Genomic DNA, 27,690 nt, shown 5'->3' on the forward strand with positions numbered 1-27,690 from the left:
GTGTGAATGTCTGGGTTCTTTCAAAAACTGGTGGTGTTGGGTAATGTTTTGTTGAGTGTGAGGAAATGCCTAAATGTAATCAGTGCAGCTAGTGTGTAAAACAAACAAAACCCCACCCCAAAACAAAACAAAAAAACCCCTTTGTGTTGATAATGAGCTGTATTTCAACAGTTTCATGATAGGAGAAAAGAAAAAGTTCCTGACTCTCCAGATTGTGACCTAAGTCTCTGTGCAGTGTTTGCAGGAACGGTCACATTCACCTTCAAATGGAGTACTCTGACATCACATATGTCATAGTATTATGAATATACACAGTTCTGTAGATGGATTAGTAGTCTTCTGTGAAGATAATTGCTACATGCAGTAGTTTCATTATCTCAGCTCATTTTCAGAGTGCCTTAATTCTTTGTTGTAAAAAGGAAAAATAAAATAAAAAATAGAAGGCTATTCATAAAAGCCCCAGTTGAGTCATGGACCAAAAATCTGAATAGCAACCATCTCTTTTGGAACATTCATTTTGAAGTGCAATTTGGATAAGCTTCATTCATGTTGGATTTCAGAGTGCAAGTGTGTTGTTCCCTCTGAAAATGAGGATCCTTAGGATGACTTGAGTATTCAGTCACTAATAAATCTTGGAGGTTTATGGAGTCTAGCAAACTGAAGGAATTTGAAACATTAAGTAACCCACTCATTTTTGCAACTCCAATTTATAACATGTTTTACTAGAGATGAAGATTTCAAGGAAATGATCCCTTTCAGTGGAACAGTAGGGTTTGTAAATACTAGTGTATGGGTGTTAAGTGTTATTCAAATAACTCTTCAGCTGTTCTTACTGCTACTGAATCTGTTAAACATGTATAGTAGAGTGTGACTGTGAAAGTCTTAGTGATGTACTGCATGTGTTGCCTCTTATACAGGAAGCCCAGAATTTGATGGCTCTCACAAACGTGGATACCCCCCTGAAAGGAGGTCTTAACACTCCCTTGCATGAAAGTGACTTTTCGGGGGTAACACCACAGAAACAGGTGGTTCAGACTCCAAATACTGTGCTTTCCACACCCTTCAGGTAAAGCAGACTTTTTTCTCATGGGTACTTGGCTGCGCATGTGTCTAGTGGAGGTGGGTGGAGGGAGCGGATTGCAAAGTGTGAAATAGTAGGTTATCATCAGTGCTTCAAAACAAATTTTAACTTGCTTTTATTTCAAGCCCTGTTGTACAACTTTCTCATTCTCTGTGTCTTTCACAAGCTCAGCTATGCCATCTTCATCTATACCTGTACAGTGTATAGCTCACTGGAGTTTTGGTCCAAAATGAGGTCTTCTGTGGTCTGGAGCAATATAAATTATGCTGAAGTAATACAGGAGTATAAATAGTAAGATGGAGTGTCATTCTGTATGTGGATCCTAGCCTTTCCAAAGTATTACCTCTGAGTCGAAGGTGTGGGAGGTCCCTTAGCCAAACCCACACTGAATTTTTGAAAGGCTGGAGTAAACATTTTATAAGCTGTATATATCCAAAATAAAATATTTCTTATATTGCCAATCTAAATAGTATGGAATTGCTGGTTTAACTCTTACAGTGAGTCCTGAATAAATATATATCCCACAAATGCCAAATACCATACAGCTAGAAAATATTACTTGGTACATTTTGTCTGTCAATTTTTTCAACTTAGGTTCTAATTTTACTTGTATCATGCTAGTAGGAAAAGTGGAGAATGCAGTAAAAGGGACCTTTATGGCAGCTTTTCAAAAGCAGCTTTATTTTGTTGTTTAAAGCTGTGTGCAAAAGCCCTGCTCTTTTAATTGGATCTACATAAACGAATCCTTTTCTGAAAATCTATTGGCGTCAGTGTGGTGCAGAATGAATGTAGAGTTTGGCCTGGAGTGATCTGGCTGTTCACTTGGGTTATTTTATATTAAAAAATGTAAGGACATTCTAATTTTGTTGTTTGTTCGGGTTTTATTTTTTGGTGGTGGTGATGTTTTTTTAACTTCTGAAGTTCAGATTTGCACATGTAAATATGGTACCTATGTATCAACTTGGCTTGCATGCAGAAATGCTATATCCGTGTGAAAATCTAAGACCTTGAGCAGAGAGAAAAAAAAATCCATTAAGTGGTTAAAAATAAAACAAAGGGAAGCCATAACTTTTTAAGGAGGCAGAGCAGTGAAGCAGAGCCATCATCTTATTTAGACCAAAAGAGCAAATATTTAAATTTAGTACACTTTTTTTACGCTATGATGGTATGAAATTTGTAAGATTTTTATGGAGGTTGTTGCTTTGCACTAGGTTTTTTGTTTTGTTTTGTTGGGTTTTTTTCCACATCCTAGTTATAAGAATTTTCTTAAAAGGTATTAAGTTGAAAATTGTAATAGGGTTTTAAACGCTGCATGGAACTGAGACAACTAGAAAAAAACAACACGCTTACTTGGAAATTTTATGCTGAGTTTCCAGAAGAAACAACTGATTCTGGTGGTAATCAACAAAGTACATATATCCTATGAAACATTCATTTGAAAACATAAACATTAATTTTTCTGGTTTTTTGTGGGTGTTTCATTTTGCTTGTATTTGTTGTCCTAAATGAGAGTTCATAAAAATCCGTGAACAACCTCAAGCAAGAGGAAAGTATCACTTGCCTCTCACAGACATACCCAGTAAATAAGACACTGTTGTATCCCTTTAAAAGAGGACCAGTAGCGTGTGTCAGGCCTTATATACAATTGTGTTTGTCCACCACTATGTCATCTTACTGACACTACAGAATTACAGTAACTAGTAGTGGAAATGATGTATTTAATCATCTTGTCCAGTCTATCTCTGCCAGGGTTATTGTCTACAGCACATAACTTGTTATTACTGTCTGAAAATATTTACGTAAGCATAGATGAGTACCATAATGTAGGCTTTTTTCTAAAAGCTTTTCCCCTTCTTTACCTTCTTTTTCCCCTTTCTTTGAGACACTTAACAATGTCTTAACAGTTTATTATTATTATCATCACTATGTGAAACCTCATTATAAGTTGGCAACAGAAAACTTGTGACTATATCCAAGACAATGTCTGCATGCCTTTCATGTAGTAGGTTATTGGGATAGAGAATGATATTTCTTCCCAGTCTAGAGGAAAAACAACTGAGGCCCACAGAATCTTAAAACTTAATCTGTCTTGCCTAATCTTAAGTGCTTAAAAGTAATTATTGTAATGTAATTACTCCTTCAATAATCAGTGAAAGCAAAGAGGCATCTTCAGAGTGATTCATTCAATTGTAAGATGGGACAGCTGTTAAGCCAGATGAATTCAGAGTGAATGACTTGCCACAGGTGGTAGGGAAATCAGAGCTTGCAATTAAATCCCGATGACTGTATCCCAGAATAGTGCCTGGTGACTGGATAATCTCTTCTCTCAAAAGTAGCAGTGGGAGTTTGTGTTGATGTAGCTCCTGAAACTTCTCTTAACGTAATGATGTGCCTAGATTTCAGGTTGACAGGTCCTTGGTTACACCTTGACAGGTTTAAACAATTTATTTTTTTGATTCTTCTAATTGCATATTATAGTTTCACTGACTCCCAGGAAGAAAATCTAGATTGAATTTATTAACAGTATTTATGTAACTTTTTGCAGCGTTCCGACTTTTGTAAGTAGAGCTCTTTAGGGAAAAAAATAAATTACCGTATCTGCACTTTCTCTAGAACACCTTCTCATGGACCAGAAGGCTTAACTCCTCGTGGAGGACTAACTCCTAAACCTGTGGCTGGTACAACTCCTGGTAGAACTCCACTGCGTGATAAATTGAACATCAACCCAGAAGAGGGAATGGCAGATTACAGTGACCCATCTTATGCAAAACAAATGGTAAGAAGTACTTAAGAAGTGGAAACCAGTGCTCTTATTAATTTTCAGGATCTTTAGTTCTCATCTCCTGAACAGAATTTTATTTTACAATAAAAGCAAGTGTTATTTCTACCACTTGTCTACAGGTCTGTACTCATCACCTGATAAAATCAAATCTTTATTTGAAAGAACAGAAATCTTGCCACTTAGACTGGCTTTCAGTGTGCTCAGTAAAAGCACTCTAAAGCTATTTGTCAAAGAAGACATAGTTAAGTTTCAGTCCTACTTGTATCTTTGAAGCTGAGCAGGAAATATATCTGGAGCAAAGATTCATTTTTCTTGCAATCCTGTGCAGCCCTCAAATCCCTCATCATCTTGGCTTCCCGATTTACCTGCAGGACCTTTTCATCAGTCTGTCGTGTTGACAACATTGAGCTAAAGGAGTTTAATTTTCGCCATTAGGAGCACTTGGTTTTGAGATATCCAGTAATCTGAGTCCCATCCAGATTCTTTCATCGCCTTTGACAACAGATGTTTCCATTCTTGGAGATTCAGCCAGATGTACCCTGCCAATTAGACACAGTATAAAAGGGCATATACCTAATAGGTAGCACCTTGGGAACTCCTTTTATGTGGCTGATTCTGCAGCCTTAATTGCGGCTTTGGATATCTCCCACCAGGGCTATTGACATTTTTCTTTTGGGGCTAGTGAAGGATATCCACTTCAAGTTTCTGGCATGTTCTTCTCTCAAAAATAACTCTTCAAGTTCAGAATTTCAGGTTTTCTCTTAGCTCGAAGGGCAAGGTTTATTTGATGTCCTTATACTTACTTTGGTTCTGTCTTAGCCTTTTTATAGTAAAAAGTTTTTTTGCTGCTAGGAGGAAAACTGGGGCTTCAATTTCCTGCTGGACTACACTGGTTTCCAGATCTGGTGCTGTTTGTCTGATTTTCGTACTGTGCCACAATGCCCAGATTTGTGAGCAACTGCTAGGAGAAAAGTTCCTATTAGACTTGCAAATACCCCTGTGTCCATCATTAGTGTGGACGCATTTTCACATTATTTTCAATTTCTTGAAAGGTATTTATGTGAGTCTCTGCTGTTGTACTGAAACTACTGGGATGCAAAGGTGCCATGCTGTTGTTTTACTTGAGTGTATGTCAGCCTGTTTGATGATTTCATTAGCTATCTTTAAGAAAGCTGTCTGTTGGTTTTTTTTAGTTTCTGTCCTTAATAGTGCATAAACTTGGGTGGTGGTCTGTAGGCCAGCCTGGATTAGTAACACGCCTCTTTTGTCAGACTTTGTTTCTCTTGGCTTTGTAGCAGACTAAGATGGCCAGATGGTATTAGTTGTGTATTGTTCATGTCTGTTAATGTAGATGAATGGAACTTAGTGCATGAATCCAGAAGCATTATATCTTACTGTTACTTCAACAGGAGAGAGAGTCTCGTGAACACCTGCGCCTTGGACTCATGGCCCTTCCTGCTCCAAAGAATGACTTTGAGATTGTTTTACCTGAAAATGCAGAAAAAGAACTTGAGGAACACGAAGTAGATGAAGCCTTTGTAGAAGATACTGCTGATATAGATGCCCGCAAGCAGGTAGGTGTGTGTGATGCGGATAGTGCCTTTTGTTTAAAATAAAATGTGTTCCTTGTATGGTTCCCATAGTTTCATTCTTGTTTAGTGGAAGTGGTACAGCTTCTACAGGATAACAAAGTAAAATGTACCTGTTTTCTTTGCTGCTGTAAGGGTATACACGCACAGAGGTTAAATCAGTTTTCTCTCTGAATTCTTTTCTTAATTTGTTAATGTTATGTATCACATGTCATTTTCTATGATGAATTCTCTTAAGAGTGTGTTTGTCCTACCTCCTGCATTTGTCCCCCAAAAGATAAAAATATAATTAAAAGCATTTTTCTACAGAGGTATGTGCTTGATTTTAAGCATGTGAGAATTGTGGGGTTTTGTTTGGTTGTTTTCTGGTTTTTTTACCCCAGTTTCAGGTTATTCTCTCAAGTCTCTCATTAAAAGTTACTGTTTGTGAACTGTAAGACAGGTGTATACAAATTCAGGCAGGCTGGTAGCACACAGATAGAAATCTGCCATGCAGTGAATTGGTCCCTTTTGTATGACTTGTACCACAGGATTACCCAGACAGCCAAGTTGTGAATGGGTCCCTGTTCTTTTGTTTTGTGTTGTTTCAGAATCAAGGAAGGCTGGATAAAGTGCCAGCGTAAATTCTGCTGGTTAAATAGCTGTACTGGTCAGTAATTGGAGACACTTTACGTTTTTCTGTTTATAACAACAGTCTCTTTTCCTTTTAATGCTTACCCTAATTTTTGTGATGCAAATCTGTTTTTGTTATATGCCTTCAAATAAATGGGTTTTTGAGTTCAGAGGGGTTTTTGCCAATGACTGTGCTTTGACAAGTGAACAAAATATTTTGAAAAATCCTATGCTCTGATGTCTTCTAATACTATAAGCATTTCCCAGAATTTGATTCCTAGCATGTCCTGTTTGGAGAGGAACACATTATATACATATATATATGCATATCTTGTGCATACACACCCTAATAAAAAGTCTGAATAAATACTGATAATTTATGTGTGTAGAACAGATAAAAGAATTTGAGTTGTAATATCATACAAGAGAATAGCATCTTGCCTTTCAAATAAGGGTGTGACATGGCTGGGATTAGAACATGGAAGATCTTGGTCATTGTTTCTGAAGTTTTAGACAGCAGTGCCTTATCATGTTATTTATTGCCTGGAAGTGGAGTGTAAGGAGAAATCTCATGTGTTTACACTTTCACAAGTATTGTTTTAGTGAAGTAGGTAGTTTATGTTGTTGAAGAGGACAAATAGAGTCCTGGATGCAAATTTAAGAGTTTTTCTTTTCCTGGTGGATTTCGTGTCTGGAGAGTTAGAGCGGTTGTCAAACCTGATGTGGAAAAATTTGTAAAGAATGAAGTCTGCTGGTGTTAAAGCTGAAGGAGAATTTAATGAATGGAAATGACTTTTTAGGATCTCTCCTCTTAGAGCTAGTCTGCTGTGCTCTTCCCGTTTATTTTAGAGGCAGTAAATTATGATGTCATCACTTTATTTGTCTCTGGCTTCATAACATGAAGTCTTTAAGGAATCTTTGCTGCAGTAATCAATTAGTTTTTATATCATACATTTCTAGGAAGCATCTGATTGTATTACAGTAGCTGGAGTAACACTTAGCTTGTTTGCCTAGGCTCTCCGAGATGCAGAGCGTGCAAAGGAACTGAAGAGAATGCACAAAGCTGTTCAGAAGAATCTGCCACGGCCCTCAGAAGTAAGTAGAAACAAAATTCGCTTTTAAGGAAAAAACCAGAAATAAAGGTTTTAACCATTATAGGAGGAAAACAGTCTTAAGTAGATCATGAGAGAATGAAATCTTTATTTGAGTGTGCCGATTTTAGCGCTATGGGAAACTTTCACAGGGAAATCATCATGAGGTATTTCATATGCACAAATGAAAGCACAGTTGGGTGTTTGGGTTGCTGTATGTGTGTCACACCGCAAGGGATTTTGGCACCTGTTCTGCATGGTTTAGCTGATATATAAAATTCATACACTCAGGTGGAGGTATATGAATTTAATGTGATCTTTGGTGTATATGATGCTTATGAACTTTTTTTTATTCCTGGGCAGGTTAATGAAACAATACTGAGACCCTTAAATGTGGAACCACCTCTAACAGACTTGCAGAAAAGTGAAGAGCTAATAAAGAAAGAGATGATTACTATGCTTCATTTTGATCTTTTACACCACCCATTTGGAGAACAGCCTAGTGGTAAGAAGGGGAAAGGCCCAGGATTTGGAAGCAACAATGCAGAACATATGGCTTACTTGGAACAAAATCCTTATGAGAAGTTCTCCAAAGAGGATCTCAAGAAGGTGAGAATTGTGTGGCCTAATTAGCAGTGACCTAACGTCTCTCTATGTCATGGTCCTGTAATCTTGCAAAAAAGGTGGATTCAAGCCTGCACAGACTTTGTTTGGGAGATCTCCAGAGGGTTGTATGAAGACCTGTAAGGATAATTTAAGTGCGCGTTCTCTTTCCTGTGAGCTAATGTTAATCTAGGCACTCAGCAGAATGATGAGGATGCTGTATTTGTCCAGAGACATTGTCTTTTGGATACAATTTTGAATGTGGTGTGATTGTTTATCATTTTAAGTAAGGGTGGGAGCTATAATACCCAGCAGTTACCAAATTCTACTTTGCTGTTTCTGGAAATTGATGTTAAATCATTGAGAGTTTAACTACGTGTGATACCACCTTCTGCTGCCTGTGTAGTTTGTTAATCCAGAATTACTAAGCATTTTTTTCATAGCAGTGCAGACTAAATATGACAGTGGTAGCCAGCTTATAACTTGGAGCAGTAAATCAAGTTGTTTAATTATGCTTGTCAAGCTTGATCCAACAGAGCTGTGCTAGTGCAGAGACTGCTGGGCTATGGCAACTGATCTTAAAGCATACCTGCTTAAAAAGCACTGAATAGGCAGAATAGGTTGTTGCTGGATGAAATGAGTAGGCTGTCTGGGCACTCCGTCCTGTTTTGCATTGTAATCCCAAGTTAAATAGCAGTCCTGTACCAAGGGTTCCAGTTCAGGTTGTTCATTTATTTAAGCAGCTACAGATGTTGCCTTTTGCTGCCAAGTGACAGATAGACAGTTCAGACACACAGTGCTGTGGTTAGCTCTTCAAAGAGTTTCACCTGTGAAGTTGTGCCAGTAACCTTTGACCAAATGCTTACAGGAATAAAAATGAGTGAAAAGGACAAAATCACGTGCCACCAAGTCATCTGTTTTATGCAGACTCCTGCTATCGAAGACTTGCATTCTGACAATAGCTGTGCTATCTGTACACCTAAATCCCCTACTACTTTAAAGTGACTCTAAAGATATACAAGCAGATTTTAAATCCATCTCCTTGACCATATCTGACCAATGAATCAAGAGCCTAAAATGAGAAACACTGAACAGTATGTACTTCCAATTTGCCGTTAAATGAAAAATTATACTTTAAGATTTCTGAGCAGGAGAAGTTAAAGATGGAAAATACAGTTAGATCATGAATTTCACTGCCCTGCCAGTGTCAGATTGTTCCCTTAGGAACACTCTGAGTGCTTTCTCTGGTTGTTTTGAAGTGCAATGAGAATTAGTTTTTCTATCACTTCCCTTAGAGACTATTACACAGTCTAGTAGTTTTTGCGTGGAAACTTTCTTCAGAGTCCCTGGAAATTTTGTCTCCTAAATGATGGGCAGAAGTTTTTTGCATCCTTGTTCCTGCTTGCTCTCTAACATTCAGCATAATATTCCCTCTTTGTCTAAAATCAAATTGAAACCAGGAAGTTTTCCTATCTCTGCACTCTCATCTGGGGCTTGTTTATTTTCCTTTATTTCTTCATTTGCTTTTAGAACACCTTCCTACTAAAATCCCTTCATAAAAATGCTCCTTTCTTTTCCTGATGTGTAGTGCTCTTTTGGGAAGGATTAGCAGTGGTGCTAAGCATAGTATGCTGAGCTCTTAGCTGTGGAACTGTTTTGGTGCCACAACTAAATAGCCATAAGTAGTTCCTCACAGTGTACAAATAGAGGCTAATTGAAAGTGAACCTTTATAAGAGTTAGCTTTGTCAGGTGTGGTTAGAGTACTCCTATTTTATCTGTCTTGACCATCGAGGACAAGTAATTAATTTTCCTTTCCTTGGTATCGCTGGAATCATCTAATCTAGTGATAGCTGAATTACTTCCTGGGCAATACGCTATTATAAAATATATGTCTGCTTGCTGATACAGAAATTTCTGGTGCACATATAAATCCTGTTGAAAGAGAGGACAGGTGCTTAAAACCAATGAAGTCCAGATTGGCAAAGATATTTTAGTTTTTTAGTTACAAATAAAATTGGAAGGACTTGGGTGCCTATGGAGTTTTGTGGGCCAGGCTCTTTGTCAAAAATATTAAAGAGTTGTGAGAACAACATGAATCTTTTCAGTTCACTGTAAGCTACTTTGGAAACTAAACTGGAAACGGCAGAATGCTCCTATTCGCTAGTAGTTCTCTAGCAACACAATGCGTGTTAGTTAAAGTCAGAGTAGTATTTCCTGCAATGGAGCTTATACCGCTCACCCGTTAATGTTTAGAGTTGACTTTCTAGGTTGTGTGGAGAAGGGCAAGCAAAAGGAAATGAAAAGTGATTTTTGTTTCATAGAACAGCTGCTTCTGTCTGTACAGTCCTGCCTCCCCTCAAGGTCCTTGCTTTTATCTCTTCTTCTGCAGCAAGATGAAGTATCTAGCTGTGCCACAGCTTTCATTAGCTACAGAAGAGTGATGTCAGGTTTGGCCAAATTATATAAAATGAGGGATAGTTGCTCTGTGAGTAGCCTTCTAGCCTGGGTTTCATTTATAATCCACAGCATCTGTGTTAGATTTCATAGTTAGCTTAACCTGATGGTGAGCTTTTAGTATGAAAAGAGAAACCGCCCCCGTGAATTGCACACTGAAGGATTGAAAAGAAGAGGAATTTTCTTGTATCCTGTGTATTGTAACTGCAATTTATTTCTCATCATTTCCACAGGCACAGGATCTACTGGCACAAGAGATGGAAGTGGTAAAGCAAGGAATGGGGCATGGAGAGCTCTCAAGTGAAGCTTATAACCAGGTGTGGGAAGAATGTTACAGCCAAGTGTTATACCTGCCTGGACAGAGCCGCTACACAAGAGCTAACCTGGCCAGCAAAAAAGACAGGATAGAGTCACTTGAAAAGAGGCTTGAGGTCAGTGTCACTTTTTTTTGCTTTTTGCACCTGCTTTTTTTTTTTTTTTTTTTTAGTGTCTCCCCATGTGTTTTGGGTTTTTTCTGTGTAAGAGTTACAGGTTATTTTATAAAGCATTCAGGTCTTTTGGTGGGACTCCTTTGGAAAGGTTGTTGAGGAATTCTCCTGGGGAGTTCATAGATGTTCCTGAGGTGTTTAAATCACCTTCTCTCATCCCCCTTGTTTTCTTAAAATATCCCTAGAGTATTCCCACACACAGTTTCTCTTTGCAGTATTAGCTGTAACACTGCCTATCTCGCCCACTTTATTCTCAACTGAGAGAAGGTCAGGTTCTGCTCACTCTTAATTCCATGCGGATTTTTTTTCCTGTTTTCTTGTTCTCTGCTGTTAGCGGATCAGATACCTCATCTTTCTAGTTTTGCACTTTGTCCCTGATAGCAGCCGGTATGAGATACTTCAGAGGGGGATGCTTAAAAACAATGTCTTTGTCCCAAAACTCCTCTCAAATTCCCTTTCCAACTTAAGCTTTGGTTTCTGACTGACTATTACATACATGAAGGTCTGGATAGTCCTGAATTCTTGCCAGACTGGCATCCTCTGCCAGTTCCAGTGATTCCCTCCAAAAAAAGAGAGCAATGGATGTTTGTGATCCAGTTCCACTTTATCAGGAAATAGCAGGCTTCCTTATGAATGCATTTTAAATTCAAATTTTGAGTTTGCTGTTGTGCATTTGTGTAACTAATATTTTCTGCAAGTACAAAACATCAGAGTTCAGATAGCAACGTCTTACCAATTTGTCTGCATGCAGTTTGAGTGCTATGGCAGGGCAGTGGTACTAAGGGACCAAGAACTTGAAACTACATCTTTTTCTGCTGAGCTGTAGAGTACAGCATTCTCCAGTGTCAACATACTTGCATTGGTTTATTCAAAATGCAGCAGTCACAGGCCTTAACTCAATGAGGCATTAAGATTTGGTAAGGTGTCCTGGGATTGAGGGAGTTGTGTGTGGAGAGGAAATCATTTGAGATACAGTGCACTAAGTAGAAGAAGGAAATTCAAAGCCTTTGACACTAATTTCCCTTGCCCTGTCCCCTCTCTAGAGTTTCACCCAAACACTCCACACAAAACACAAAAATATAAAGCTTTCATGATAAAAAGTAAGCTGGTTTTAAATGGTTTCTTCCCACAGAACACGTGTTTGTTCAGACTTGCAGTAAGTCATTAACTGTTTTCCAAAATACCACTTTAGCCTAAAAGTCTCTTTAAATTATGCAGGCATCAGATTATTTTTTTCCATGGTAAAAGGAAACTTTAAAAAAAAAGTTCTTCTGTATTTAACATCAACATAGCTACTGTTGCTAGAAGTAAACCTCCTCAAACAGCTACTACCACAGAAATAACATGAGAGAGAGGCTGAATTTTCACTTGATTCATACACGTGAAATACAGCGTGACCGTGTGTTTTGTAAAGTCTGTCAGTCAAGAATGTCATCCAGGTATAGACTCCGCAGTTGTTAGTCAACCACTCGGGCCAGGAGCAGTTCACCTGCCCGTAGCCCAGTAGCCGAGTGGTTCAGCGTTGATGCCAGAGCACTTGCCATGCTGCTGCTCACCCAGCAGAGAGCACCATTGCCCTGCCCAACGCTGCCCGCTCTCACGCTCTGCTCTGCTCTGGTTTCACAAAACCAGTATCTGAGCACAGCAGCAGCCAGCTTGCATGGCAGCAGGGGCTGGGCTGGCATCATGCCAGCAATCTGAGGGCTGTACCTAATTTGTGTACAAATGCTTTTGAAATTTAAATATCTTACGCCCAAAACTACATTAGAAGTGCCTTATTGAAGTTGCACAGTCAAACAGTCAAAAGTTAGGGAATGCGCAAACAGCCTTACTCTGGCAGCCTTAATTTGCCTATGCATATGCATTATGAGACAGTCTTTAATTTCATGATTACAGCCTAGTGTTTCCACAGACTCATTTACTGCACAGGGTGGATGGTACTTGCTTAATGAGTAGCTATTGAATATTTTGTTTTCTCTTTATTGTTTAGTGTGTGGCCCTGTGCCTTTATGCTGTGCACTATTTCTGCAGTCTAAATTGGTTACTTCTGTGTGGGCTTTCTTGTGCTGTTGATTTCTGTTCATCCCGATATTTAAATGAGTAGTTGGCGGTGGTATGCTTGTTAAGGATATTGAAGCAAAGAAAGTAAGGTCAAGTCATCCGTTCGTCAAACTCCTGCTGTATTTGTTTGTTCTGTAAGTTCTCATTGCTCTGTAGTCACAGGACAGTCACCCAGGAAGCAAAATACAAATTGGAGGTCTTGCCAAGAAAAAAAATTGGGTTTCATTTGCTGCCAACTTTGCATGGGACTCCATGGAAGACAGTTAACAAAATCCAGCTAGCTGTGTCCACTATCAGTTGCTGTGATCATGAGACTCTATGTCTTGCTAACGTAGCTACATCTCTTCAGGTTAGCTGGGAGCTTGGAGCGCTGCTAGAAAAGGCTAATTGCTTGGTGCAGTTACAGGAAAGTGAGAGAGCAAGCTTGTGTATGTGTTCAAAATACCACACACCCCAATTCAGTCAGGCACCCAGGGCCAGCAGAGTTTGCTGTGCCCCACAGCTGCAGGTGCAGTGAGAGTACGGCATTGCCTTTCACAACTCACTGTTTGTTGAGTGCAGGTGGACTCTCTGCAAAGTTAAATTTGAGCTGAAAATCTCTCCCAAGTGTGTGCAAAATGCAGTTTAGTGCAGCTTTGTTGCCTGACCTATTTAAAAGGCCCTTCTTAAAACCAAGATATACATATACAGTCTTCTAAGTATAGGTCACCAGCTGAATAATTTTTAAAATAATAAATAAAAAGCTTAGCAGTTTAATGAACAAAAAAATATACAATGAAAAAACACAGCAACTATTTTTTTTCCTAACCCATTCTCAGCAATGGCAAAACCCACCTTCATTTTAATGTTTTTCCAGGGAAAATTGTCTGAAAGCAATACCAGTTGAAATAGATATTTTAATGGGAAGTATCAGACAACCTTAATGAAAAGCAGGGATATTAGCTCAGCTTTCAATACCCCAAGATACTTGCTTGTACTCTTAACTTCCTTTGAGAGAAGAGTAGAAACTGTAAAACAGAGTTTGCCAGCAACAGAAACTGATGTTGGTCAGCTTTTGGGGCTGCTTCTTCCCCTTCATATTGCACTAAGATCATTAGGAAAAAAACCATGAGAGTTTAGTGATATTTGCTGGAGACAGCTGCATCGAGTAATCGATGTAATCACCGTCTAATACTTCCATATGGGACTACTAACACCCTGCAGATCCTGTGCAAAAAAGCCAGCTATTTCTAGTGCTGTCTTCATTGCTTGGAGATTACTGGGTGGATTGATGGTGTGGACAAACAGTCGTCTTTCTCTAATGGGCCTGTTTTCACTGTCTGAGTGATTTAGTGGTGGCAGCCTTGTATATGTTGACATGACATTTATCTTTCTGAAATTGATGGTGATATCACAAACAGATTTGTGCTGTTATTGATGAACTTGAGGAGGCAAAGTGGAGCACTTGTGGAGAGCTTCTGTTTGGCTAGATATCCTGTCCAGGCATCATCAGCAGTAATGCACAACTCAGCAATAGTTTTAATATTGGAATGTACTGCTATGTATTAGTAATACTTTTCACTTCTCCTTTATTTTCATGGTTTTGGACTCTTTGAATGTGCTACTTTAACGTGGCTTAACAGAGCTACAAGATTAGTTTGTGAACTATTTTGCATTACGGATGGGGAGTTTCGGGTGCATGCAAGTGAATTCCTGTGACCTCCCTATGTGTCTGTGGTACAGTTTAGATTTGCTTGAATCCTGGTGGAATTTTCTGATCTTTCCAGTAGCTTCTAAAAGTCTAATGTATTTGTTCAAGGCTAGGCTACGCTGCAGAGGTAGTCATTTTAGAAATGGGAGTTTTCTGATGCTCACAGTTGCATTTATTAACTGCTTCAGTTCTCTGCAATACCTTGTACTCCTTTCTTCCAAGTAATACATTTATAAAGAAAAGCATTCCTACCTAAGATGTATGTTAAACTAGGAACCTTATCAGATGAAATGAGATGGTAGAGGCATCTATTTAACAAACTAGTTGCTTCCCTTTGTAGTTCGTAATGCAGAAACTTCCTGCCAACATTACTTTTCCTTTGAAGACAGTTCATAATGTTGGCTTGCAGCATACAAATATTTTTATGAAGACTGTGGTAGTTAATGTCATCATTTCAGTTGATTGCTAAATTATAAACACTATTGAAAGTCTACAGGGGAGGAAGCTCTAGTTACACTGTATACGCAAAGCATAGTAAATTATCCATTCTTTGCAATAACCAAGATACACAAAGATGGTAATTTACCAAACCGAAGTGTCCATTTTTGCTTTTGGTTGCAGCTCAAAGTCTTCTGAATTAATTTACATTGAAAACCAGCTGCTTAGCTGGAGTTTTGTGGTATACTCTGCTGCAAGGTGTATCACTTACTAGTTTATTAGAGATTGTATTTTAGTTTTCTCTCTAGTTTACATGCTTCTAAAGCTTTCAGTTTCTTTTGGATTTTCAGGTGTTCTGTTACTGAGAAACACCTGGAGAAAATAAGAGAATTTATAAGATTAAGAATAGAGAAATTACTCATAAAACTGAAATATGGTGGAATCCCTGAGTAGTCTGCTTTTATGGTCACATATATTCATTCGTACTGCGTTGCCTTTGTGGAATACGCTTTTTTTAATAAGGCCTGTTGGGAATGTAGTTGACATCAGGGGATCACAACTGAGGGTTATCAGTGGTCTTTACTGTGAAGCTTTTCAGAATCTGATAGAGCTGACTGTTTATGCAAGACCACTGTTGCAGTGTCTGATCTCTGCTTAATGTACAGTTGATCATCAGAGTACATGTATTTAGCATAGCAGTTTTGGAGGGTATATACTTCTCTTGGGTAGCACAGGTATATGGCAGATCCCTTAAGAACTGTCTTTACCTGTGTGTGAAAACACTTTTACTGTTTACCAGAATGATTACCATGCAGTTTGTACTATAGCTGGGATGCTTTTGTGCCAAAAAGGGTCAGTGCTACTTATTTTTCTCCAGCTGCCCCCTGCCATTACTTCTGACCTTGTACCAGTGCTCTTGTAACTCCGTGGTAATCTGGATCAGTTCATTGAATTGGCAGAAAATAAATTATTTTTAGATTAAGAAGACGACCCCTTTCCACAGTAGCTGGATATCAGATCAGCTTAGCTATAACACATCCCATCTTTGCTTGCAGAATTTTGGAATATTTGTGAGATCCACGATGAAGGTAACCCATAACCTATACTAAGAAAAGCAATAAATAAAAGTTTTTGTATTGCCAAGGATAACTTCTGTCTACAGTAAGAAAAAATGTGCCAGAGAAGATAAACGGATTTAGCCACAAATCTTGTGTTTTCGTTCTAGCACAGGTGTATTCATTGCCTGGTTTTGAGCAAGTCCCATGAGTTCAGATTTGATACACCTTATTGTAGCCTCCTAACTAAAACAAAGCTGCAATTGCCTTAGGCTCCCTTTGGTTTTGGTAGAGATGAGGCATCTCCTGAGAGCAGCTTGGCCCACTTAAGAGTTGAATTTCCCCTCTCAAGTTTCCCGTTTTTCTCTTTTTATTACTGAGACACCTAGAGCACGTTGGATCAGTGAAACAAAACTAGGTCTTAATGTCTCCCTTGGTTCCTCTGTCACTGGAAAAGGAGTAATGTCTACCTTATGGGGCTCTGTAGTTTTATTTGCAAAGCAGTTGTAGACCTGTGACTGAAAATCACTACCTAAAACTGATAAATCTTTAAGTGTACTTGTACTATCTGGAAAGTAGTTGTCTTTTCCATTTACAGCTTGTTGAGTAGAGGTGGAGCTTTGTATCTTTGCCTGTTAGAAGTCTGGAAAAAAACCCCATTGTTCAATGTCCTTTAGGTGAGTTAACTTATTACATCATTGTTTTTCCCCACAAATTACATTTGCAGTTAGCAGCTATGCCCCGCCCCCCCCCCCCGCCCCGCCATGTCCCTGAAACCTTTATCACCATGACCAGGAAGGAGGAAAGCAGGTCTAGTTTTATTCAAATGTAACCAGTCAACTCTTAGAGCAGTGATATTTCCCAGACTGCCAATTGGAACAGTTTTGGGAAACAGAACAATACTTGCGCTGTTAAACAGTTATTTTCAGAGGAAAATGCTGCTAGTTGATTTTATACCAGTTCTCTTGCTATTGACTTGCTTTGGGACCTTTGGAAGGAAGCGGATGAACACTAATAAGAGGGTTCTTCATATTCTTATTTCAGTGATCTTGTCTATGAGTTTCAAATTTGTCTTCAAATTGGACCATTGTACTAGCCTTCTTCTAAGGTCACAATTTGGGGGGGGCTGGATAACTCTTTTTCTGTAGAAAAAAGTCTTTTTCTGCATGTCCTCAGTACAGGATGTGCCATAACATTGGAAATGAGCAGCGAGAAAGTTCTTCAAAAATAAGGTTAGACTGCATAGCAGTTACTTTTAGTTTGGCCCGTTGCTCATAGTGTGGTGGGAGGTTTTTTCCCTCCATGTCTAAAACCATTGATTTCCTCTGCGGTGGTTGGTGAAATCAGGTTTCACATTTGGAAATGTAGTTCATAATGGGAACTTATGTGCTTAGAAAAAAAGTTCAGCATTGACAAAGGTCTTCATTGCAAAAGGTCTTTGTACACCATCACTGTTGAAAATTGTGTTTGGACAGAGAAAAGTATAAATTGATACAGTCTTTTCCTGGAAGCCACCTCATCTGCAGACCTGTTGCTCTTTAAAGCCTCTCCTAAAGTGAAGCAGTGTCGGAACCTGTGAATGTTGGGCCAGTGTGAATTTCTGCTCACAAAGTAACTTGCTTCGTTTATACTTGTGTAATAGTAGCTGCTGGAATACAGTACTAATGACTGCTGCAAGGTTATCATGGGGCTTCTGCTATGTATTGAGAGGGAACCAGGCTGTTTGCTAACTTGTTTATTGCATGAGCTTCCACAAGATTGTTAGCCTCTTCTCTGGAAGAGTCCAGTCCAAGGACTCTGGGTTTGCAGTTATAGTTTTTGAAAGTAATTACACTGTGCTTGCTGCCATATTATCTCATCAGACACAGCAGTAACCCATGTTTGCTTACAGTTAATCAAAGGTATTAGCCTGAGGTAGTTGTTGCTGTCTGTGATCTTACTGTAATTTTTTTTTTTTTTTCCAGGGAGAGGTAGAGAGCTTTCAGAAAAGCTTAGTAAAAATAAATTATTTGTTTTTCTTCTTAAACTGTGCTCTTCTAGACATGTTTCTACTGTCATTGTGATATATGGGTATCACTGATAATACTACTAGTCTTAGAAGCAATTCCCAAATAAAAATATTCAAAGTGGGCTTTAATGTCATCATTGTAGATCAGCAGTGACTGCTAAGTTATCCAGTAACTTTCTGGATTATTCTAGCTCTAGATAGTTGGATGCTATGAGCTTCCTGTGGGAACACTTGCACTTGATGTACCCTGTACTGTCTTTACTCAGCAGTCCTACCAACTCGCGTTATGACATTTGAAGGCAAGTCATCATAACTGCTGAAACATAGTTCACATGGAGACTGCTCTTGGCTTATTAGTTTTGACTGTCAGTAGAGAGAATAACCTTCTGCAGATACCAGTAAGTTGTAATGATATGTGATCTACATAACAAAGTACAATATAGGAGTGTATGTTGAGGCTTCCCTATTAAATTGGGAAAGGGTAGCTTTATATTCCCATCAAGCTTTGAACATTTGGTCTAGTTTCAGTTGTGAAGTTACAGTTGCATAACAGCAGTGCCTTAATTTGAGGATCACCTATGATTGAATCTTTCCGTGAGAAACTTTGTGATCCCAGTCAATTAGAATTAAATACTACTTTGTCATCTCTTGAAAGTTATACACGCTGTCCCTTTTTGGCTGCTCTGATACTGATCAGCACCTTTTCTCAATGATCCTCATACCCCCTCATACATTAAGTAAGCATCATCTTCAGTGTCGCAGCAAAGTGCTGAAACTGTGTCAAGCCATGGAGTGGTTTCAGCGGATTAACTGAGCTAATGCTAGTGTTGATGTCAGTTTGATAGATTAAGCCCATATTGTTCTGCACTGGAAATGCAATTTCTTGTTTGATGGTAACCCCAAGCCTCAGTTTCCAGCAGAGTTGACTGTTACCTGTTACTAACTCAGAGGTAAGAGGCAGGCTCTACAGAGAGTCTTGCCTGGTTACACTGTAGACAGGTGAAACAGTGTTTCAAGCCAAAAAATGGAGAAATCTGTCCAAGAGCATGGAAGTGGAAAAATATTTTTAAGTAATTAATGATTTTTGTTTAAAAACGTGGTACTGTAGAGTGCATCACCAAGCTTGTAAAGGCAGATCACCTAAACATGCAAAGAGGATTCCCTAGTGTTAGGGTCATCGTTGTTGCTGGGGTGGTTTGAAATGCTGGTGGAACCTGTTTGGTGCAACCTGGCATTGAGCAGAAGGCTGTCACCTTAGTGTGTATTGTCTCATTCCAGCTACTCTGACTGACTGAGCCAACATGAGGCAAGTTCAGAAACCCTGCTATTTAAATTAAGTTAATCCAGTTCCTGCCAGCAGAATTGAGTATGGGAGGGCCACTTGTGGGTCTGAGGTGAGGAAGGAAGTTATAGTAAAGTTTGGAGTAGTCCTATATAGGTTCCAAGTGTAACCTATTCAGCCAGCATAGCTGAAGCTGACACAGGATTTCTCTGCACAAGCTAAGCAGCTTTATGATGATATGTTGATTCTCGAAGATCATGGAACAAGTTGTTTTACTTTTGACTATGGCTCCGGTAAGAACATGCAGCAGTTTTTCTTCCATGTTTTTTTTATCCATCAGGGATGATTAAGATCAGTTAGAAGACAAGAGAGCTTAATGCTGTTCGGGGATTACCAGAAGCTCCACATTTAATGGAAGGAAAACAAAACAGTCAGTACAGGGAAGAAATGCCCTTTGAACTGAGGAGGGGTGTCCTCAGTAGACTTAGTGAGATGAGGAATTGTGAAAATGGAGTTTTGAAGGCACTTGAGCCCTTCCTTAGGGTCAGTTTTTCTTAAATCTTTCCCAGTGGATGTTTGTTCTCATAAGCAGTCTTTCCCTGTTCTTTGTTGTCCTTAGTTAAACCTTACAACTAACCTCCTATCTAAAGTTTCCTTGCCAAATTTAAATCCCTCTTCCTTTTTCAGTGGACATAAGAACAGACTGATTTTTCACAATGATCTTTGGGATATTTAAAACATGTTGTTGTGTCTTTCTTCATTTTCTCTGTTAGATGGAGAAAAAAAAGAAAACAACCCTGTTTTTTCAGTCAGTCTCCCTTTTCTAGATCATGTTTTATAAACCTCTGATTATGTCTGTTGCTCTGTTTTGGTTTCTCTTCTTTGGATCTCTAGTGTAGTACTGAAAACTGAACACAACTCTGCTAGGCATGAGGGAAGGTTTTACATAAGAGATCTGGAATGGGATGAGGCTCTCACACTTGCCCTTACATCATATATCATTTTACCCCATGTCTGTACATGCTGTTCTCGTTTTGCTATAGCTGGTACAAAAGTCAGTGGAACCAAAGCCAGCCAAGGAGCAGTACAAAATAAATAACTAAGTGGAGAAATCTTTCAAATGTCTTTACATTTTCTGCTAGGTTCAGGGGGGAAATGGTTGTCAGATTTTAGTGAAATCTATTTCTTAGCTTTAAGCAAATAATGTAGGCTACTGTTTAAACACACCTCCTCGTAACTGCTTGGAATTTTTAGCTTGGTATCTGAGCCTTAAAATTTTACGAAGCTTGAACTAAAATTGTATGCAGTTGTTGGCATTAATGCCGCAGTCAGCAATTTTTAATAAATAGTATTTGTTACAAAAGCTGAGACCTCCTTTTGACCTTTTTGTAGTAGGTCCTAAAATCTTGTAGTTGGGAGGGAGGAGGAAAGGTGGTGAGTGTTCACATTTCTCTCTATAAGCAGAGAAGGAAGAAAGGGCTGTTATTTCTGGGTTTAGATACTTAGGAGGCTTTTTTTTTTTCTCTTATTTTTCTTTTTACAGCAGTGAGGCCTATGATAATCCAAGATAGACAAGGAACCGAGTAGAAAAGCAAGGGATGAATAGCAGTATACAACCTAAGGAGCTCTGGTGGTTAAAAATAAGAATCTATATCCAGAACAACTCGGAAATATTAAGTCCAGTTCTCATTGTCTGAAAATTTCAAGAGTGCTTAAATAATCAGGGTCTTATACTATAATCATTAGATTTGAACTGGCTTTGTTTTTTCTTGGAGAAAAAAAAATGCTTTATTGTATCTCATACATTAGAACAGGACACACTTAGGGTGGGATTGATCCACTTGACTTTAGGTAACAGTGTCTGAGCAAGCAGTCTGTGCTCCCATCTTAAGTCAGTGAAGGGCACTTCACTGCCATGCTCAGTCTTGTTCTGAGGCTCCAGATCAGATGAGCCATGCCCTAGAGTTGCCAGTTTCCTTCCTGATTATGGAAAGACCTCGGGTGACAAGCTCAGATGTTGATGTCTAAAGCCAAGCAAAGTGACTCCCAGCTGAAGTGTGTAAAAGTGCGAGACCAACCCAGTACTGCCACTGCTACTGGTGATACTTAGAGTGTGCAGATAATTCAGGACTTCTGACCGCAGTTCCCTGATCCTGTCTCTTTTCTGTATGGTGGCGATAGCGCTTATAACTGTATTTCATGTTCTCAGGTACTCGGTGTTTAACATTTTATTAGAAAATTATTTTGTTGGCAGATCTTCACTCAGGACGACAGAATAGTGGGACTTTTCTAAACTTTTTTGACCTGTTCTAGAAAAGTGACATTCTGATTGAAGTTTGATTTCACACCAGGCATGCTCTATGTTGTCTGTAATGCTGTGAAACAACATGGGACAATCAATCTTTGTTACGTTAGACCTCTGTTACAAACAAAATTCTGTTTGCCTGTGCATCCATCTATTCCATGATCTCTAAATGTCAGTGGCTCTCAACACACATTTTTCATCCAAGAAACAGTAATTGGAAAATAGTTCATTTACCGCACAGCTGTATTTGTTGTTGCAGTAATAGCATATTATTTACCAGTGAAGACATTTAAAGCTTTCATACTTTTCCATCAGAGAGTATCCTCACAAATCCCTAATCTATTTATTTAATTTTCTCTAGATTTATATAAATATTGAAAAAGAGGCGCCTTTCTGTATGCTTAAAGCACCTTGGGCATAGCTTAAGTCTACATTGCAAACAGAATCTGAAAAGCATAGCAGTCTGCATCTCTCTCCCCAGGAGCAAACTAGACAGCTCAGAAAGTCAAATTTCTCTTTCACTCACCCATTAACAGTTTGCTCCCTTGACCATTCACTTTGTTTACCTCTGCATCACCTACTAAAACTGTTTTAAATGAGTGAATAAATTCTTACAGAGTAGGGCAGTTTACAGAAACATGCAGCTGTATAATAGAATGTACTTCAAAAAAGTTGGACAGTTGAAAGGTTTATGAAATGAGCTTTGCAATAGCTTGGTGCATAAGACTGTGATGGCTGCACTAGTCCTAGTGGCTAGGGTTGTCTGGGTGACTGTAGTCACCACTGTGAAGGACAGATCAGAAAGTATTTCCTTCCCAATCAATGGAGTTTAGTTTCCTTGGTAAAAGATGATACCTTGGGTAATTGTAGGGTTCAAAGCAGTGAAAAGCTTCTGCTTTTTGTTTGATCAGTGGTAATTCCTTTGTATGTAAGAATGTTCATGAGTAAAGCTTTCATTTTTAAAGACACGAGGCAAGGTTAGGTGGCGATTTAGCCACTGTGGTTTTGAGTTAGGCTTTTATATTTTAACACTTGAGAAACTTACATGTTTTTCTTTAACTCCTGCAATAATATATTTTTAACTGTGGCAAAAATAAAAATCTGAGAAGCCTGATTCCTTTTTTGTTGAGTTTTGCATCTTTCACACAATGCTTTCTGAAAAAAGGGTTTGTTTTTTGTTTTGTTGTTTTTTTGTTTTTTTAAAGGAAGTAGCATAAAAAAAACCAACCGGGAACCTTATGTCCATATTTAGAGATGTGAAATGCTACACCTCTCCACAGTTTTGCTCAGTGGTATAGTCCTGTGTTATCTGTTGGTTTGTGATTCAGTGTTAAAAGATTTCTTTGATGCCGTCTATCAGGCTTTAAAAATGCTGATGGCTATTTCATGGTTTTACTGCTCATTTAATTTTGCCCCACCCAATACATGTATGAAAATATGCAAAGCCTTCTGTTACCTTTGATATTTATAAATGTTATATAAAACATTTATAACGTGTTAACATGAGTATGCTTGTTTATTTGCGTACTGTCCCAGTTGGCAAAATTTTGTAGTTTGTATCAGTCATCGGTTTATGGATTATGTCTGGATTATGGTTTTAGAGGACTGACCTGGACAACTTTGGGGAAACCAAGACTTCTAAATCCAGGGCACACCAGGTAGTGCTTACCAGAATGATACAGGAAGGAGAGCTTCTTGTCTAATATGCCAATTGCTTTGTGGTTTAGATACCACATTTTAATCTCATCACTTTGTCCTATCTGTTGTGTATGCTATTGGGTTGTAAATTGTGGGGGTTTGCTTCTGGCTTTTGCCACTGACCTTAGGCAGCTGATTCATTGTGCTATCTCAGTATTTGTCTGTTACCTAAAGATAATCTTACCTTCTTGCTGTGAGATCCATAAGGGAAAAGCCATGTGTAAAAGCAGTGTGTTACTAGAGAGGCTAGCGGGGAGCTCCAGGTTTTTGGTATGGCTCAGGAGGGAATAATGTTGCAACGTTATAGCAAAGTAGTAAAGGTGAATGGGAGATCTTATAGATGGGTGAGGTTACTTTATTTTGAGACAAAACCAATTTCACTTATTTGCAGTCTCATGCTTACATGCTTACAAACACTAAGATGCATAATCATGGAATGGTTTGAGTCAGAAGGGACCTTTAAAGATCATCTAGTCCAACACCCCTGCCATGGGCAGGGACATCTTTCACTAGATCAGGTTGCTCAAAGCCCCATCCAACCTGACTTTGAACACTTAATCAAGTAATCTGTGCAGCACTCAGCTACCAAGACATTTGAATCCAAGCAGTCTTTCTGAGATGCTTTATGGTGACACCAGGAGTGAAGGGTCACCACCTGTTGAGTTCTCATCGTGGCACCTGGATTCTTCTTGGGATGGTGACCATGCGTTTTTTCTTTTTTTTTTTTTTAATTTTATTTTATTTTATTTGCCTTTCATATCTCTTAAAAGCAGACAGTAGTTGCTGTCTCCATCTTGTCCCACCTCTGTGAGTTATCAGGATTTAGTCTTAGTCCTTTGTCTCCTGATGTGACTGTCCTGAGAAAGTGCATGCAGATACGTGGTAGGATATAGTTATCATTCTAATAGACCTTCTGCTGTTCCTTGCAGTGCTTCCATGCCCAAACATTGCCATTCCTTTGCCACTCAGACCAGTCTAAATGTTTTCATTATGGTTCTCTGCAACAGAGAGACAGATTCAGAGCTGTCTTGGTGTTCCTGATTGCCTTTTTACTTTATGGAATATGGTTTAGATGAATCCTGTTGGGATAAGCACAGGGACTGAAAGATGTACCTGGTTTTGCAGATTAAGAATGTAATTTTGAAAAGGAGGGTTATAATATCTTTAATTTCATTTACTAAGGCAAAGAACATCTCCTGTGTAAGTGGGATGTGGCATAGCAAGCTATCATGTGACTTGGCTGCTTACTTAGCTTAGCAGCTGGAACAATTCCTGTCTATAAAGCTGTGCTCATATAGTGTGTCATCACCCCTGTTTTGGCTAGTGGACTTCACCCCTGGAATAATGTCTTTTCATTGTAAAGGTTTTAATCCAGAAATCTATGTTGTTGTAAGATGTACAGTATGATTTGTTAGTAGAAATCAAAGAACTCAATTCGATACAGTTCCACAGATATATTTTTACTACTTTTTTTTTTTTCCTCTTGACTCTTGAGTTCTGGATAAATAAAATAATTCTTGGGTTCCTTCTGACAGATAAACAGAGGTCACATGACAACTGAAGCAAAGAGGGCTGCCAAGATGGAGAAGAAGCTGAAGATCTTGCTTGGTGGTTATCAGTCTCGAGCAATGGGCCTCATCAAACAATTGAATGATTTGTGGGACCAAATCGAACAGGCACATCTGGAGCTACGTACTTTTGAGGAACTGAAGAAACATGAAGATGCTGCAATCCCTCGGAGACTGGAGGTGAGATTCCTAAATGTAATACCTTAGGTCAAATACAGGCACTTTGTGGAAAAGATGTTTTTACAATGCGTGGGCTCTGAGGTTCACAGCCTGAGTTTGTATCAAGTTTTTAATGGTCTTCTTAAATTATACTTTTGGCTATTACCAGATTCCTCTGCCGTTCACTTCAAAATCAAAGATTCTGTGATATATATTAGAAGCTGGGACTAATCTACTAGTGTGTTCTTTAACTTTGTTTTTATTTTATTTCCTTGTGTGGTTTATTTTATTAATCTTCTGCAATGCGTATCGGCAGAAGTTCTGTATCTATCCTAATTTGGCTTGTTTTGTTTTTAATTACTGTTAGAACTTGGGGTAGATCTGAAACTTGTGTAAAGCCGCCTACTTCCTTAAGTCAGTGGACCAAATGCCAGTATATACTACAAGAGATTCGCCTTTTTTTCACATGTTGATTGTATTACTCCCTGAAGCCAGGGTTGTTGTCAGACTTGCAGATGGCTGGACTTTTAGAAAGCCAGTACTGAAATGGGGTTATTGTACTGATTTAAACATGGTGCTCGGTTTCAGAAGCTGCGCAGTTGTTCTGTAATTATAGTTCTGAGCCATCCTCAGAGTTCAGGCCATTTGCCTGCAGTCCTGTTGCTGGCTAACAACGTGTGCACGTGTGATCTGGACCATTGCTCCTGAATAACACCACCTGCCTTACCAGCTTCTAACTGGTTGGCATGGCTTTGAGGAGGAAGGTATCTTTCTCTTAAGCAGCCTTAACTTCAGCCTGGAACTAGCAGAAACAGGTACACTGATATACCTGAAAAAAAGGTCTCAGAAAAAAACTGTTCTTAGTTTAAGGATCTCCAGGATATTCTTCTCTACTTTACTCAGCTAACAAGGCAACCCTCAACCAAGACTCAGTCCTAGGCTTGAGCCAGTGCCAGGCTTGCTTTCCAAGAAATAAGTACTCATCTGAGCACAGTTTCTGTTTTAATTTTTTTTCTTCCAGAAGAGAGGGTTCCATTGAGTCTCAAATCTTCTCAACCACTTTCTATAAAAAAGATAAAATACATCAGTTCTTAAAAATGATTTTGTGAAGACAGTTTAGAAATGCTGATAGATGTGTTAACAAACTCAGAAGTGATTAATTGATTTAGTGAAAGTTAACAGTAAAAATATATTAAATAGCCACTAATAGCACCTGGTTTCAGTAAATGGCACTTTACTCGGGGCTAATCCTCAGGATACATTTACTGTCTCTTCTGATAGAAGAGTGAAGGGAGATCAAATGAACTAGCAGCTGGCAGTTTTAGAACAAGCAGTTAGTTCTCCTTCATGCACTGTGTAGTTAGTGGAAGAAGGCCTGTGGAAGGCCTTGTTGCAGGATGCAGGGTTAATTAGGAGGGTTGCCCAAAAATAACTGTTAAATACAGTGCACTGCTTGTGGCAAGTTTCCAATTTGAAATCTCTCCTTTTGAAGAATTTGATATTAACTGCTGTCAAAAACAGGGTAAGATACGTGACATTTGAAGTAAGATAACTGTGATACTGATACTCTACATCAACTGCTCTGTTTTACATTTATATTTAAAATAAGTAATTTTAGCAATGTCCTGTCTCAGTTCTGACTCCTTCCTCTGAAGGAGCTAAAATATAACCTTTGGTAAAGATCTTCATGGGTGTGACTATTGGAAAAACTGACTGGTTGCTTAATTACATTTTCCTAAACTGACTGGTTGCTTAATTACATTTTCCTTACAGTGTCTGAAGGAAGATGTGCAGCGACAGCAGGAGAGAGAAAAGGAGCTCCAGCAGAGATTTGCTGACTTCATGTTGGACAAAGAGACTTTTCAAGCAAAGTATTAAAGCACAAAATTCCATTTGTCACTGATGTAACATTTTTGAAGTGTACAGATACTTCTCCAGCAGCTTTTGCCATCAGTTGCAGAAATTAAGTCTAGTCTACTGTTTGCATCTTGTCAAGTTTTGTTCTTTTAATGGACTATTCCAAATGCTCTAGGTATGAATGGCTTTAGCCAGTATTAAAAATTGGATTAAAATGTCCAAAATTTTATTAAAAGGAAAAAAAAAAAAATCACTCTGGTATGATTCTAGCCATGTCTTCATTTGCTAGGGTTATCACATTATTCCTAGTGTTTTATCAGTCTTAAGATGTGTAAGATACATGCGTGCAAAATAATGTCTTTTGAATAAACCTGGAATGTTAAAAAATAATGAAGAAATAAACCACCTGTCTTTTAACTAAAATTGAATCCTCCCCTACCCCAGGCCTCTCTTGTGTTTCTGGTAAATTGTCTTTCTTCCCTTCCCCTGCTGCTGCTTTCATTTTCCAGGACTGTAATTTGTAATAGGAAGGACCTGTGCGGGATAATTGTGGTCCATGTAATACCCTGTTCCCAGTTCTTCTCTGTGCATGTGACTAAACACTCCCATTTTTATCAAGATGTTCAAATGGTCATACTGGCAGTAAGCATAACTTCACCATCCTGAAACGGGGTAGGTTTAAGTTTTATAAAAGCACCCAGCATAGCCTAACGGTTCCCATAGATTTCAGCAGAAAATATACCCTTAAATTTTCTAAGTATTAATGCTTTTAAAATCTTCTGTGCGTAATGCATGTTCCCTCCGTGTGGTTGATGAACCTTTTTCTGCTCACTTTTATACAGTGGGCTGAAGGACTTGGGTAACATCA

General features: G+C 38.7%; 1 protein-coding gene across 2 annotated transcripts in view; it reads left to right on the forward strand.

Moving 5' to 3' along the window:
• The window catches only part of CDC5L (cell division cycle 5 like), a 37,259-nt gene extending 10,009 nt beyond the window's left edge, over positions 1-27,250 (forward strand). For both annotated transcript variants that reach the window (XM_052809700.1, XM_052809701.1), the window contains exons 9-16: positions 918-1,066; positions 3,695-3,857; positions 5,273-5,437; positions 7,079-7,159; positions 7,519-7,764; positions 10,447-10,644; positions 24,774-24,986; positions 26,739-27,250. In XM_052809700.1, the coding sequence (XP_052665660.1) occupies positions 918-1,066; positions 3,695-3,857; positions 5,273-5,437; positions 7,079-7,159; positions 7,519-7,764; positions 10,447-10,644; positions 24,774-24,986; positions 26,739-26,843 (1,320 nt within the window). In that variant the 3' untranslated portion in view covers positions 26,844-27,250. The remainder of the gene's footprint in view (positions 1-917; positions 1,067-3,694; positions 3,858-5,272; positions 5,438-7,078; positions 7,160-7,518; positions 7,765-10,446; positions 10,645-24,773; positions 24,987-26,738) is intronic.
• Positions 27,251-27,690: the final 440 nt, after the last annotated feature.

This window comes from Harpia harpyja, chromosome 15 (assembly GCF_026419915.1).
Source record: "Harpia harpyja isolate bHarHar1 chromosome 15, bHarHar1 primary haplotype, whole genome shotgun sequence".
NCBI lineage: Eukaryota > Metazoa > Chordata > Aves > Accipitriformes > Accipitridae > Harpia > Harpia harpyja.